At 38.2% G+C, this 15649-nt stretch overlaps 2 protein-coding genes across 4 annotated transcripts; one reads left to right on the top strand and one right to left on the bottom strand.

The window, feature by feature from the left end:
* Window positions 1–6412: 6412 nt before the first annotated feature.
* Window positions 6413–7553, top strand: LOC107468665 (uncharacterized). 2 transcript variants are annotated; one of them, XM_021132518.2, is made up of 4 exons: window positions 6413–6585; window positions 6661–6832; window positions 6921–7037; window positions 7118–7553. In XM_021132518.2, exons 1-4 carry the CDS (start codon window positions 6473–6475, stop codon window positions 7289–7291), a joined length of 576 nt encoding a protein of 191 aa, XP_020988177.1. In that variant the 5' UTR covers window positions 6413–6472; the 3' UTR covers window positions 7292–7553. The 2 variants fall into 2 exon arrangements, with proteins under 2 accessions (XP_020988177.1, XP_015943481.1); XM_016087995.3 differs by having other exon boundaries at window positions 6426–6585; window positions 7152–7553.
* Window positions 7554–7577: 24 nt separating this feature from the next.
* LOC107468664 (uncharacterized protein At4g38062-like) lies at window positions 7578–11431 on the bottom strand. 2 transcript variants are annotated; one of them, XM_016087994.3, is made up of 2 exons: window positions 11191–11431; window positions 7578–10739 (listed from the first exon to the last, which is right to left on the bottom strand). In XM_016087994.3, the coding sequence occupies exon 2, from the start codon at window positions 10724–10726 to the stop codon at window positions 7973–7975; it is 2754 nt and encodes a 917-aa protein (XP_015943480.1). In that variant the 5' UTR covers window positions 10727–10739; window positions 11191–11431; the 3' UTR covers window positions 7578–7972. The 2 variants fall into 2 exon arrangements, with proteins under 2 accessions (XP_015943480.1, XP_052111751.1); XM_052255791.1 differs by having other exon boundaries at window positions 11258–11431.
* Between the last annotated feature and the right edge of the window lie 4218 nt (window positions 11432–15649).

Below are 15649 nucleotides of genomic sequence, written 5' to 3'. Positions count from 1 at the left end.
AAAACAAACTTTAGTGTTATCTCCAACATTGCCATCAACAATAAAAGAGATCTAAACTACACTATTCTCTGTAATTGGTCAAAGATTTGTGAAACACTTCTTCCATTCTGGTCTCGTTATTATTAAAGATATGTCTGTTCCTCTCTAGCCAAATATTCCAAATAACTGCAACGAAATATATGAGCCACTTGTTTCGCTCCTCTTTCCTGTTGACGACCCCTGTCCAATTTTCAAAGTGTTCTTTCAGTAAACTTGGAATAGACCAGAGCCTCCCAAAGTCAGATAGCCATTTATACCACACCTGTTAAGTAAACTCACGACTAAGAAACAAGTGGAAGATATGTTTAATATCTTTTTTACACAATATACATGTTATCACCGTGGCTAATAATTCCTACCATATGTAATCTTTCTTTGGTATTCACTCTTCCTATCAAAACAAATCAGACAAATAACTCCACCCGTGGCAGAACCAAACTTTTCCATAATGTTTTGGTGAAACTATAGCTGGTAATATCCTCCGGAAGTGTTTCTGACTGCATCACCTGCACAAAAGAGTTAGTTGAAAAAATATCTTCCTTGTCAAACTTCCATATAACTCTATCTTGCGTATCACATGCTATCTTTACAGGCCTTAAAGTCTCATGTAATTGATCGACTAATTCCAACTCTCATTGGAATAAATCCCGTCTCCACTGGAAATTCCAAATCCACTCTAACCCATCCCAAAATCCACAATCTTCTATGACAGATTCTCTTTGGTTTGAAATAGAGAAGAGCCTTGGAAAACTCATCTTTAGCGAACCACTTTATAACCAAATATCTTCCCAGAACCGAGTCCTCCTACCATCGCCCACCTCCATAGACAACTCAATAATCATTTTATCTCTTACATTATGATCTTTGAACTGCAACTGGCATATATCCTTCCATGGACCCCCTCTATTAGGCAATGTCTGAGATGATAGCATTACATTGGGGTTCAAGTTATGACAAGAGCATACAACCTTCTTCCATAATGGACACTTCTCTTTTGAGAAACGCCACCACCACTTGAATAGGAGAGCTGTGTTCCTAACCAAGGCATCACCCACCCCTAATCCACCTAACTTTTTAGGAGCCTGAACCACTTCCCACTTAACCAATGCCAAACCATTCCTACCTTCTTCCTTGTTCCATAGAAATTTTCTTTGCGATGAAATCAACTTTTCTGCCACTGCCTTCGTCATCTTATACATGCTCAAATAGTATACCAGCAAGTAGGGGTGGAAACAGGCCAGGCCAGGCTAGGTTTTGCTCTTAACAGGCCTGACCTGTCATATAGTTCATCGGCTTGAGCCTGGCCTACAGCCTGTCATAGGCTTTTTTTTAAAGTATTAAGCCTGGCTTGTTATTCAGTCTGACCTAGCCTGAAGCCTGTTAAAAGGCCTGATAATTTTTTTTTACAAAAATAAAAGTATTATTTACAAAAAACTATTTTTTAATAAACATATTTATTTGTAATATGTCATATTTAATATTTATAAGAATCTTTAAACTTTAAAGTATTTAAAATATACAAAACTATTTATAATTAAATATAATAAATTTGAAATATCTCATCATTTTATTAATAATAAAAAAATTATTTATATATGTAATTATGTACTAACAGGCCCAGACAAGCCTGACAGGCCAATAAGGCTAATTAGTGAGCCTAGGCCTGGCCTATTAATATAATAAGGCTTTTATAGGAGCCTGGGCCTGTACCTATTTTATAACAGGCCAGGCTAGGCTAGGCCAAACACAGGCCAGGTTACAGGTCCCTGGCAGGCCGCATGTCCTTTTTCCACCCCTACCAGCAAGCTATTCAGTATAGATTTAATAAGGACTAACTTACTTGTTTTATTGAGCACTTTTGCCTTCCACAAGCTAAGCTTCTCCTCCACTTTATCAATTATCGGTCTCCAAGTGCTGACCCGCCTTGGGTTTGCTCCTAAAGAAATGCCAAGATATCTGACTGGAAGGTTAGTCTCCTTAAATCCCAATAAGCTGCACATATTGTAGGTCAACGGCTATTCACAATTGATTGGGATCAAACTAGACTTATCGAAGTTAATTCTTAACCCCGACATCACCTCAAAATGCCTTAGCAACCTGGCGTAGTTTCTGATAGTCTCTGCCTCCTGTGGGCAAAACAATATAGTGTTATCTGCAAACTGGAGATGTGATAACACTATATTATCCTTACCAACCAGCAAAGGTGAAATTCGTCTGTTTCTGACTGCCTCCCCTACCATCGCAAACCACCTCTCTAACCTCCTCCATTGTCGGCATTCTCTCCAATGCTGCAGACTCTTCTTCATCAATCCGATTTACCAATCCATCCCTAAACCCCACAACCGGCGCTCTCTCCTGACGATACAAATCGTTATAGAACTCTCTGATAGCAATCTTGATCCGATCTTGATTTCTTATTAACCTACCATTAATTACCAATGCATCAATTCTATTATTTCTCCTTCTTGCCGACGCCAAGTTATAGAAGTGTCTAGTGTTTTTATCCATATCCTTCGCTTGCCTGGACCACGGCATTTGCTTCCAGTGTATTTCTTTTTTCACATACCACCGTTTGCAACAGCTTACCAGAGCCTTTCTTCTAGTCTCCACTGTACCATCATAAAATCCATTGCCAGCCATCTCATCTAACTTCTTTATCTCCTCCTCAAAGCATCGAATTTTCTTGTCCATGTCACCAAAATTGTCTTTATGCCATCTCCCCAAAGGCAATGTTAAAGCCTTCATCTTCTCTGTAAACTGCAACTTGTCAAGATTCCTCCATTTCTCCCTAATCATTCTTAAGAAACCCTCATGTGTAAACCAAGAATCTAAGCTTCAGAAAGGTCGTGGACCACCTCTGAATTTGGAATCCTCAACTATAATCGGGCAGTGATCTGACAAACTTCTCGGTCCACCTTTTAATCGAATTTCCAAAAACTCCTCAAGCCATTCTACACTCAATAGAACTCTATCAATACGACTGCAGGAGCGGCCTCTGAACCATGTAAATTTTCGATCATTCAATGGTAAGTCCACTAACTACATATCTTGAATCCAATCCTTGAACTCTTTTGCCGATGCTGTTAACCTATCCTGATCTTTTCTCTCTTCAACCTGTATAACCTCATTAAAGTCTCACATGTAGCATATCGTACTTTGACATAACCCAGCTATAAAGCTCAGTTCTTCCCACACAGTTAGGTTCTCTATCCTAGTATGAGCACCATATACTAAACAAAACACGCAATTGAACTCATTTTTTAAAAGCACTCCTTCAACACATAATCATCTCTCCCCTTTTATAACAATTATTCATTTTAAACAGTATGTCATTCCACATTAACAATAGTCTCCTAGATGTGCCTTCCGACCCTACAAATTCCCACCCTACAACATCGCTCTCCCAAATACGTACTATATCAAACTTAGTTATAACTTACATCTTAGTTTTAACCAAACCTAGCATATTCACTTTTTGTTTCTTTTTTAGTTCTTTCACTATACTCAATTTTCTAACACCCCATAACTCCTTAATATTCCAAGAGCTAAAATTATTTTAAAACTTTTTTACATACCTTTTTGAAAATTTTGGGTCTGCATCTCCGTGCCTTTTCTTTCTACTTCGCTAATCTCCTCTTTTGAGCTAGTGCTTTATTCTGTCCATGAAGAATTGCCATTATATCATCTTCATCGTTGTACTGCACGGCTCCTGATTCAACAGCCAACTTCCACGCCCTCCTATTTTTCAGCATCTGCTCCTCCCGTTCCAAAGCCTTTCCATCACTGTTTTCCAGAATTCCAACGCTAATGTCCATGGCAAACCCAGTTCCGACACTGCCTCCATCAATCACCGCACCATTCAAGGTTAAATAGTCTTCCATAAAGTCTTCTCCATCTCTAACCAAACCAACTTGCAAGCCCACAACATTTTTTTCAGGCACTAAACAACTCACCGCCACATCCTTGTCGAACCCACCGTCCATGGAGGAATGCAGCCCTGCCATTGCCGGCCTTGAGCGGTACCCAGGCGATGACACAGACTCCATAGCATGGTGTCCCATCGGTTGCAGCTCACTCCCAGCATCCATCGCTACAGGCCCGATGGCCCCCTCACCTCCACCAACCATCTCTACTCGCCGGCTTGGAGCTCTCCCATGCTACGTGGAACAATTGCGCCGTCCAAAAGAGAGATCTCCCCTTCAATCTACTGTTGGACCGCGGTGCATAACTCAGGATGTGGAGCGGCTTCAACCCTTGCCCGACCCGGACTCACTAGCCCGCCTCCTCCAGTAGCATCAGCGTGCACTGGGCTTTTAATTAAGGAAATGAGGCCTAAGCTCCCTCCTTTGGCACAATTGTTACAGAAATTATTATTGGGCCTACTAAGGAGCCTGTTTTTTGTTTCTTTTTTTTCCAAGAAAACCTTTTCTTCAGTCCATCGGTATCATATCACAGCTAATTGTTTTTTCTTCTTCAGCATCATTAATAATCAAATATTATATCTTCCCTCTGAATCAGGATCAACCGTTTCCCTTGCTACACGAATTTGAATTGAATTGTAATTACTCAATCCATTCAAAATGTTCTCTGAAATTATTACTCTACCTTTATCCGTTTCTTCCTCCCTTGATACTGCCATCACCAACTCAACCACCGGATCTATGCTTTCCACCGGCGCTATGGCGCTCGAACTACTTGCAACCCTCTCGCATGTTTTCGGAAAACAAGGATAACCTACCTCTTCAAGCTTGCACTCCACTCCATAACTCTCATGAACAACCTCTTTAACCAAGACATCGAATCCACTAGTACCAATTGTGACGTGAATCCACTCGTTAATGATGTCCATGAAACAAGTATCAATTTGCACCCGTCCCACACTAAATGAAAGGCATGATTCTGTGGCTTTGTCACACCCAATAACTTCTCCCCATTGGCTTCCTATTATTTTGAACGTCTCTGTTGACCACGTATGCAAAGAAACACCAAAGCACTCTAACCGCAGCCTTCAAGTTTCACTATGATCCTCCTCATCTCATCTCCATGCGCTATGGAAAAATTGCAACAAGTTGTTTATTTTGAATGCGTAAGCTTCTTCTGCACTCAAGACACTATCAAAAGTCAAGAGTATTTTGTACGCTCCTAGTTTTCGTACTTGCACAACTTGAGACAAATTCTTCCCAATCATGGACTTCAAAGAAGTAAAGTCAATAGCCTTTATCGTCCCACCTATTAGACTCCTCTGTAATCAGTCCAGATTTTCTTTTGTCACTAAAATTTTCATCTTCTTTGTCCACCCATTGCCATGTGGATCTTTTTTTTTTCCATCCTTCCTCAGCTCTTTCACATTCTTCTATGAAAACCTTCAGCTTTCCTCATGTTGAGGTTGGAGCTTAACAATATTTTGGATGTCATCTGCCTCATTATGTCTCTTACTATTCTCCACTTCATTCGTACGTTGATACTTAGCTTCTCCTACTGAAATAACATTTTCTTGTAATCTCATTCTATTCATCTTTGTAATAGTTTTCATAGCGCCACCCTTCGTTGTATACCGGATGAATGTAAAAACGTATATATTACTATTTTTTTTGTTTTCGTAAAAGATAGATATCATTTATACGTCCAGTCCAGTTGAATAAGTGGTACAACTCTCTCTTTAATATATTTTCAGGAAGATGATCTACAAAAATAGAGAAAAAATCATTTTTCAAATAACATTACTCTTTTTGATTCTAAATCTTCGAATCTCTACTAAAATGTCTAGTTCTATCCCTCTTAGTATTTTTCACCCCGCTCGCAACACTCTCAATCTAAAATAATATAATTAAATGTTCTATATTTTATTTTATTTTTTCGTGTTTTTTTTTGTTTCAACAAGCATCCACAGAGGTTTTTTTAGAGATGGAATATCAGTGGTAAGGTGGTGTGTTTTTTTTATGGATGCTATTTTTTTTAGTTATGAAATCTTACCTTGGATTTAAGAAATTATAAAATTAATAAAGGATTCTAATTTTAAAATTGTGTGAATTTTGTAATTACACAAATTAAACTTTTTGTTTTGGGTTAAAATTTAGTAGAATATAATTTTGAGAATGAGATCTATATATTTAAAAAATAAAATAAAAACATCAACTCTCCACATTATTGTGACCATTCACACAAAGGAAAAATACCGTCAATTCTTTGCATTATTTGAAAGGTAAAAATTTAGGTACACTTAACTTCATGTGAAATTAATAGTTGAGAATTATTAGTTGATTTGACTAAATTTTTATCTAATTGTTTTCGACTATCAACTTCAGATGAAAAATTGTACCGAAATTTTCACCTATTTAAAAATACTACCACAATCTCATTAATAAAAATAAAAAGTTCGTGGTATGGCCGTATACGGAATATTTGTAGCTTCCGGTTGGCAGGGGAGAGAGAGATGGGGGATGTGGAGAAGGTGAAGGAGGAGGCTATGCAGATATTGGGAGCGTCAGAGGTTTTACCTAAACTGGTGGTTTTCGATCTCGATTACACTCTCTGGCCTTTCTACTGGTACCTACCTACTCGCTGCACCCACCCTTGTTATTTCTTTTTTTATTTCTATCATTGATTGATTTTCATTTTCAGTGAGTGCCGGTCGAAGCGCGAGATGCCTTCTCTGTATCCTCATGCCACTGGCATCTTGCTCGCTCTCAAACAAAAAGGCATCCATCTTGCCATTGCTTCTAGATCCCCCACTCCTCACATCGCTTCTTCTTTCCTTAACAAACTCAACCTTAATTCCATCTTTGTTGCCCAGGTCCCTTCTCTCTCTTTCTCTCTCTCTTTTCCATTCATTACATGCGTCCTTCTATTCAATTCTTGTTATCTTCTTTTTTATTGTTCAGGAGATATTTTCAAGTTGGACCCACAAAACAGATCATTTCCAGAAAATTCATTCCACAACTGGGGTTCCCTTCAACTCTATGCTCTTTTTTGATGATGAGAATAGGAACATCCAAGCGGTAATCAAATAAAAACCATGTTATTATTGTTTCTGCTGTTGTTGTTGTTGTTCAATGTTAGCTTTCTGAAAATTTTCCAGCTGAGTTGTAAGAGTGGTATGATTGGGATCATAGGTATCAAAGATGGGAGTGACAAGCATCTTGGTTGGGAATGGGGTCAACCTTGGAGCACTAAGAGAAGGGCTTACAAGATTCTCTCAAAACTGGAATGCATCTCAGAAGAACAAGCAGAGATGGTTGGACAAGTACTCTAAGAAGCCAGATACTTCCAACAGTTGAAATCTCCCATAATTCATAAAACCCAAATATGTTGTATCAATCACTCCCAATCTAGGGAGTACTTTTAATGGTGAAATCTAGATTTTAGTATCTCCAAACAGAAATGTCCTATATTGTTGATGAAATAGAATAGTAAACTGAAGTTGTGTGGATTGAACCCCTTCTATGAAAAAAGGGTGAAATATTTTCAGCAGCGCAATTAAATTCATGAAAATGCAGGTGATTTGTGTTAGCTAACATTGGATATAATGCAACTTATGCTTAAATTCTCAATAAAAATTGATAATATCTTTAATATAATAAGTACAACAGAAGGTTTATCCATACATGCACAGCTTTCACCACTTAGCTGATATAAAACATCCCTGAACGCTACATCTGGAAAATAATGAAACAGCCGAAAACATGTGAACTAATCAAAAGAAAATCATATGCAGCTCATAATATGTGTTATAACTTGTGAGCTTCATGCACCATAGCTACTTGACTACACCTATTGCATCTTTCAGCAAAAGAGTTTTGTTTTGCAGATCATTTGACTACAGTGCACTTGAAGCCAATATAGAACTAAACATGCAAAATGTGAAGAGGAAGTTAGTCTTGATCAAGTATACCTTTTGGCATGTCTTCAGCAAGAAAACAAGTTACTTTTCTGGTTACACATGCCAACTGTTAACCTCTCTCAGTGGCGATCGTCCATCTAAATTTTCTTCAACTCTTTTAGTTCTGAGAGGAAAATGAAAACCATTTGCTTTATCAGAATCGTGCAGCTTGTCGCACAGTACCGAGTCCATGCCTGTTTCATTTTCATCTATGGAGGTGTTCAGTATATTTCCCAACTTCTCCATCAAGTGCATATCCTCACTAGACATCTCTCCAATCCTATCACAGACATCTTCAATATATAGCAACATACTGTCCCTTTCTGTTGTTAATTTCATGATTTCTTGGAGCAAATTTTCTCTCTCAAATTTGAGCTTTGTAATTATACCTTCCATGCTGTGCTGTTTATCAGACAATCTTTCAGTTTCCAACTTCATGGCTTCGAGAGACGCTTGAAGCTGCTTTGAATCTTGCTTTAAACATAAGAATGATTGTTCAGTGCGCAGAGAGTTCTCGAGCAAATTGGTCATTTCCAACTCTGATGTTACTATTTTCATGTTCCTCTCTTCAATTTCCTGTTTTGCCAGGGATTCTGCTTCCTTTAAGGCCTCATGAAGCACACTGACCTCAACCGAATTTTCCACCTGTTCTGAGAAAGCCAAGCACGCTGCACTTAACAAATCTTGCTCCATTGCTGAAGCTAGTTCCTGAAAGTGGTTGATAGTTTGATCCTTCTTGGCTATAATGTTCAAAATTATCTTTTTCTCTTGCTCTAGGGCATTTTCAGCAGCTAGTTGTGCAACAATTGCATCTTCTATTTCTTTTCTCATTGATTCTTGCTTCAAGCAAGCAAAGGCTATATCTTTTTGAAGATTATTTATGCAACAATCTCTTTCTTCTGAAATTTGGACTAGTTCCTTCTTCTCTTGCTTACATCTTTCTGCTTCCTCCGTTATCTCTGCATATTGCTTTTCCAATAAAGCTATCTGTTGCTGAAGATCTTCAGTTTTCCTCTCCTGATCCTTGACAATGCGGATAAGGTTTCCGTTTTCATGCTTAAGGAGTTCTTCATTCTCAGCCTGTGAAAGAAGGGAAGCTTCCATCTTTTCACAAGTTGCCTGAATTTCTTTGAAAGAAATGTCAAGGGCTTCGGCAGTTGACTTCCAATTCTGTAATTCACAATCTAATCGGGAGATCTCATCATTTTTATTGGCCACTTCAAGTTTCAGCATTTCTAGAGCCTCAAATGCGACACCCTTTTCATATTTTAGGGTGTTTTCCACCAGCAAGAGTTGCTCTTTCAAAACAAGCTGGCCTTCAGATGATTCGTCTAGCATTTTCTTCAGTCGTTCAAGCTCTTCCTCCAACGCTAAACATTCTCTTGCCATAGCCTTCTGTGAATCATCTTTCAATCTCATATGCTCTGTACTGAGACAAAGCAAATCTTCATTCTCACTGATACAAACTGCTTTATCAGTTTCTGCCAAAAATGATTTGGAGTCAGCCTCTGCAAGTTGTGATTTAAAGATCAAGAGTTCCATATGTTTCTCTTCAATTGCACAAAAACACTTTTCAAGTTCTGTTTGAAGCTCCCTTATTTCTTGTTCTTTGGTGTTCAGTGTAGACTTGAAAGTACTGATATCTGCTTCCATCTTTTCCGCTTGACAACTCCATTCTGATTCCTTAGACTTGAGCATCAAGGAACAGTTTTTATGCACCTCTTCCAACTTTTTGAGCTTGTTGCGGAGCTTAGATACCAAAGAATTTGCCCCAGCATTATGGATTTGAGCTTCTCTAAGTTCTTTGAGTAATTCTCCCAGTTCCTTATTATCTTGTTCAAGGCGAACAATTTTATGTTCCATTTCCCTCACCAGCATCTCCTTGTCCCCTAATGAACTTCTGAGCTGCACTATCTCTTCATTTCTCAGTATGTTCAATTGTTGTATCTCTGACTTTTTCTCTTCACACTGGGTAAAAACATTCTCGAAGTGAGACTTGAATTCGGAAATTTCAGCCTCCAGGAGTTTCCTCTTGCTTTCTTCACGAGATAATGCATGATTGCACATCTCTAAACGGGATTGGAGCCCCTCAGCAATTCTTGTTTGAGAATCCAAACTAATCTGCAAGGAAGATAACTGATCAATCAGTAGAGCTCTCTCCTTCTCCCACTCTTCTCTGCTTGATTGGAACTGAACTCGCAGCTGTTCGTGTGCTTCTTCGAGGTGTTTGAACTGTTCATTCCTCCACTTAATTTTGTCATGTGTGCTTATATTTTCTTCCTCCAATTGCAGAATCACATCATCTCTCCTCCTCAAAATTTTAGCTTCTCTAGCCTTCTCTTCTGCCTCCAAACACTTCTTCTCTGTAGCCGAAAGAAGTGTCTTGAGGCCCGAGATTTCCTTACTACTGGCACAAGCATTATGTTCCAGAAAAGTGTTTCTAGCATTTACTTCATCTAAATCCAATACCAGCTTTCTGTTATTTTCTTCCAATTGCACCATTCTCTCATTACAATCAGCTTGGATCTTCTTATTCTCTGCACTCAAATACACAATGTGTGTTTCTTTCTCGCGCAAACTAGACTTGAGATCTTCTTGAATCTTCTTCAGTTCAAATATCTCCTCGGAATTAAGAAGGAGTCGGCTAGCCTGTTTCTCACCCTGCTGCTTAGCTTCTTGAAGTTTACGAGAAGCTTCAAAGCAATCTTTCTTCAAACTCTCAACCAGCTGTGTTTTGATTCGGCATTCTTCCTTAAGCTTCTCCACCTGTTCTTTTGCTTCCTCTAACTCTCTCTGGACACCATCCATTCTCTTATCTTCCCTGATACAGTTAAACATTTAAACCTGGGAATTTCACAACAGCTTCATAGATAGGATAGGAAGATAGTAATAGATCTACAAGCTACAGAATCACCTGCAGCAGTATTTGTATTACTTCTGAGGTAGTTATTATTATAAGAGTCAGAAACTTTATAGACAGACTACGCTACCGTCGCTACGTGCACACCAAGATCAGCCACCAAAATCGGCCATCAGTATTTTTACATGTTAGAATAAAAATACACATTAAACATAAATTAAACCACATGTATTTATACATAAATACATTGGTAACTAATTTTAGTGATTGATTTTAGTGTGCAAATAACATTTTTGCTTTACGAAACATGATATTTTTATGAAATTTGAACAACATCATTTGTATACCAACATATGAAACAGACACGAAGAAAACAAAACAAAACGACTAGAATTTTGGTTGGAGAGGTTACCTTAGTTTAGATTTATTATTGAGAAAGAGCGAAGGGATTCTGTGGAGTTAATGGAACTGAAACTCACTGAGTTAAAATGCTGGATCTCAATCTGAAGCTGGTGAATGAAGATCTCTCACTTTGAAGTCACAGAGCGCGCACCAACGCTGCGTTCTTTAATTTTTGAATCTTGCTCTGTATCTACCCATTCCGGGCCAGGCCCACCTAATATAGATAGATTGGGCTGTCCGGCTTTTGGTTTCTTCTGGTTTTGGACATTGCGTACAACTGACATCAGCCCAAATAAATGAAAGTTCAAATTGACTGTTACCCACACATTTCAATTGAATTATAAAAGTGGCGAGGCTTTGTACCGATGGCCTATTTGTTGGCTTTATATAGTCACAGCTTTATATAGTCACATCCCATGTTTGATTCGCAGCTGTTGCTGAGTGTGATAGAACCTATTGTGTGTGTAAGTGTAGTGTAGGCCAGTGGGTAATACCTAAAATTGAGAGCTGTTTATCGATCAAAAAAATTATAAAAAAATATTTATTTCTGTTACAAAAATATTTTATTCATTAATGTACATAATAATTTAATATTTTATTAATTAAACATAAAAAATCTTATAATTTTTCTAAACAATTATTAATTTTGAGTTCAAATTTTAAGAAAAGAAAAAGTTCTCATAATAAAAACACATTCCAATTCTTTAACATTATAAAACTATTTAAATTTAAGACTATCGAAATTTCGTTGGAGAGATAATAGGGCATCTCTACAATGTTTTATAATGGGTTGTTTATTTGATCCAATATAAATTAAAAATAAAAATTAACTCACTTTTTATCCTAATTTCAAAAATTCCATTCAGTTTTATTTTAATTATAACCATCTAATCTCTAATTAAAATTTCTTCCAATTCTTTATTTGTGCACCGACAGCAACCCTCCAACCCAACTCTCACTACCTCCGACTGACCATCCGACCACCGCACCTCCATCGGCGCTGACCAGACCCCCACGGCTCACCCTCTAGCGTGCGCCTCTTTGGTCACCGGCAGCAGCCAGTGCGGTCGCCCCTTGTTTCCATCGCGGGTCACGCATGTGTTTCATCGGAGGGCCTCATCGTCGACGAGTTGCACATCGCAGGAGGCTGGATCGCAGCTCGCCTCAACGCCAGTACCGAGACTGCCGTATGCGCCCCCTGCGTCCTGCAGCCACCGTTCTGCGTCAGTCCCTTGAACCCGTGACAGTTGAAGGGGTCGAGCTCGTTGCTGTTACAGACCCCAAACACCTAACGTGGTCGACGATCTATCGGAGGCTACTGGTTGATTTCTTAATGTGATGATAACTGCTTCTCTTGCTATTAGTTTTACATGCAATGAATCTTACTGAAGTATCTGATTATTCATAAACTAATAAACAAGTAAACAATACATACAGAATAAAAACATTCTTCAAATGTAATACGTTGAATTGAAATTTTTTGTTGTGTACTTTCATCACCTGTGCTGCATAAGAAGCCAATGTACTCACTTTTCCTACTTTATCCATCTATGGTCTTCAATTATTGCCTTTGATTTCCACTTTTTTTTTTACTTGTATTCACTTTTTTCTTTGAACTCCACATTTGTATTCTGGAATAAAACTTGTCTTGTTTCTTAAAAATCTCAACTTCCAATTTGTATCCATATTTTCATGTAGCCACTTACAATATTCTTTTACACCTACCTCTTCGAAAACAAATTGTAAGGACATTTGCAGCCCAACAGTAATGCATCTCTCATTGACTCATGACTCACCAAATTGTCCATATAACATTGTATTTCTTCATTTGGTTCCTATAAATATCCACCAACACAAAATATATTTCTATCTGGTTTATACCAAATACAGTTCCACCATATCCATTTTCTGTCTTCTTCAGATTGTACTTCTCTCCTATATACACGACTTCTCACTTTTTTCACCTCATACCATTGGTTTACTATTGTTTTTACTTTTTTTCCACTCACTTCTCTATAAAATAATAATTTTATTCTCAAATATTTTCCTATTCCTACAATTCCAAACAGTCCACAAAATAGCAAAAGAATAACATAATCCATTTTTTTTTTACATATTGCACACATCACAATTGATCCAATCCTCAAGCCAAGTTCTAACATCATTTACTTCTACTTAACACACAAAACCCGCATTCAAGGCCATATACCACAATTTTGAGCAAAAAGAGCAATGAAGAAAAAGGTGATTTACCGACTCCTGCGCCTTCTCACACAAAACACAAGTCCCTTCACCTTGGCTTATGATTCCCTTCTTTATTAGTTTGTCCTTTGTATTTAACCCATCTGTTATCACAAACCATATGAGCATCTCAATTCTAGGTGGTACCAATCCTCTCCATAGATCATCAAAGACATACTTCATAGTTGGCTCCCCATATATTTTTCCTTCGGCTACATTGATGAATGATTTCACATTGTATCTTCCATCCGAGCTAAATCTCCATGAGGCATTATCCCTGTTACCTGCACATAAGAACACACTATCTAAAATGTTATTTAATTCTTCTATTTGTACTCTCTCCCTCTCAAAAAAATTCCTTTGCCATTGGAGACTCCACACCCATGATGAACCGATCCACACCCCACACTCATATATAGTGCTATTATTCTGATTTGAAACCGCAAATAGCCTTGGAAATTTATCTTGTAGTGATACATTCCCAATCCATATATCTTTCCACAACCTTGTTTCTTTACCATTTCTAATACATTTTCTCCATCCCTCCTTGCAAATTTCTCTGTACAACTCATTCTTCTTTTCAATGTTCACAATCTCCTTCCATGGACCATTAAATCTTTTATCATTGTGTTCTTCAACCGGCATGTTCTTGTCTATATCATAACAAGATCCAATTACTCTCTTTCACAGTGATTCATTTTCATTCGAGTACCTCCACTACCACTTAAACAACATGGCTGCATTTTTCATTTTTATATCCCCAACTCCAAGTCCTTCGTGCTCTCTAGACTTTTGAATAGTGCTCCATTTGATTGTTGGCATAAATTTCTTTTTTTTTTGTTTCCCCAGAAGAATCTCCTTTTTACCTGTATAATTTTATTTGCAATTTCTTTTGGCATCTTAAAGAGGCCAAGAAAATACATAAGCAAGCTATTTATCACCGATTTTATAATTACCAATCTCCCCACCTTTGTTAACAAACTCGACTTCCAGCTACTTAGCTTCCATTCTATCTTATCCAAGATCGGTTGCCACGTTGCAGCTCTTCTTGGACTTGCTCCCAATGGAATGCTAAGGTATGTAATAGGTAGTGTTCTTACCTCACAACTCATTGCCTCATTCAATCCTCTTATGTCCTCTTGTTTGCAATTCACCGGGATGATGATTGACTTTTGAAAGTTGATATTTAGCCCTGACATTAAGCCAAACCACTTCAGAATTCTTTTATGATTTCTCAGGACCCCAGGTTTAGGAGGACAGAAGAGAATAGTATCATCCGCAAACTAAAGGTACGAAAGCGATACCCCTCTTTTACCCACCACTAAACCATCTATCATCTGTACACTTAATGCTCGTTCCACCAGTTTATTTAGGACCTCAGCCACCAGGACAAATAAGAACGGTGATATCGGATCACCCTGTCTGAGTCCTCTTTCTATGCGGAACGGTTTAGTCGGGGAGCTATTTACCATGACTGACATGGTTGCTGTCTCCAACATTCCTTGTATCCATGCCCTCCACGTAACCCTAAACCCCATTCTCTGAAGCACATGATCAAGAAAATTCCACCTAACGGAATCATATACCGTTTTGAAATCTAATTTTACCACAACTCCTTCTTTATTTGTTTTTTTCAACCAAGACACTGTTTCACATGCTATAAGCGTCCCATTTAAAATCTGGCCTGCACAAATGTTGTTTGAGCCTCCCCAATTAACTCTTGCATGAGCGGTCTCAGCCTTGCTACCATCAATTTTGATATCACCTTATAAACGCACCTGACCATGCTTATTGGTCGAAGGTCATTTATCTCTTTTTCGCCTCTTGATTTTGTAGCCAATACCACCCATGTTACAATAAATGCATTGGAAAGTTTGTATTTTTTCTATAAAACTTTTTTTTAATTGGTAATTTTAACATATACCCTTAAAGTACATGTTAGCTAAATCGTATATTTCTCATGGTTCTAAAAACTGAACCGGACCGGCCGGTTCAACTGGAAAAACCGAGAACCGGTCACCTAACCGATCCGGGTAAGGTCAGAAATCGGCTGACAAAAAACCGATGAAAAAACCGGTCGAACCGGCGGTTAACCGGTGAACCGGGAGAACCGTCCGATTTTTTCACGGTTTATTAGTTTGAAAATTAAACTTCAAAACGGCGTCGTTTTGAAGGGAAAAAAAAAAGAAAAGGGCTATCTTCACTCTTCAGCCACGAACCCTAAATCG

This window comes from Arachis duranensis, chromosome 10 (genome assembly GCF_000817695.3).
Source record: "Arachis duranensis cultivar V14167 chromosome 10, aradu.V14167.gnm2.J7QH, whole genome shotgun sequence".
Taxonomy (NCBI): Eukaryota; Viridiplantae; Streptophyta; class Magnoliopsida; order Fabales; family Fabaceae; genus Arachis; species Arachis duranensis.
This window is presented reverse-complemented; position numbering and strand designations above follow the sequence as displayed.

What these genes read in the sequence shown, in the direction of transcription:
- LOC107468665 (XM_021132518.2), top strand. Translation starts at nt 6,473, where the DNA reads ATGGGGGATGTGGAGAAGGTGAAGGAGGAGGCTATGCAGATATTGGGA. An exon ending in ATTCCATCTTTGTTGCCCAG is followed by an intron (nt 6,833 to 6,920) that starts GTCCCTTCTCTC and finishes TTTATTGTTCAG; the next exon opens with GAGATATTTTCAAGTTGGAC. An exon ending in AGAATAGGAACATCCAAGCG is followed by an intron (nt 7,038 to 7,117) that starts GTAATCAAATAA and finishes AAAATTTTCCAG; the next exon opens with CTGAGTTGTAAGAGTGGTAT.
- LOC107468664 (XM_016087994.3), bottom strand. Translation starts at nt 10,726, where the DNA reads ATGGATGGTGTCCAGAGAGAGTTAGAGGAAGCAAAAGAACAGGTGGAG.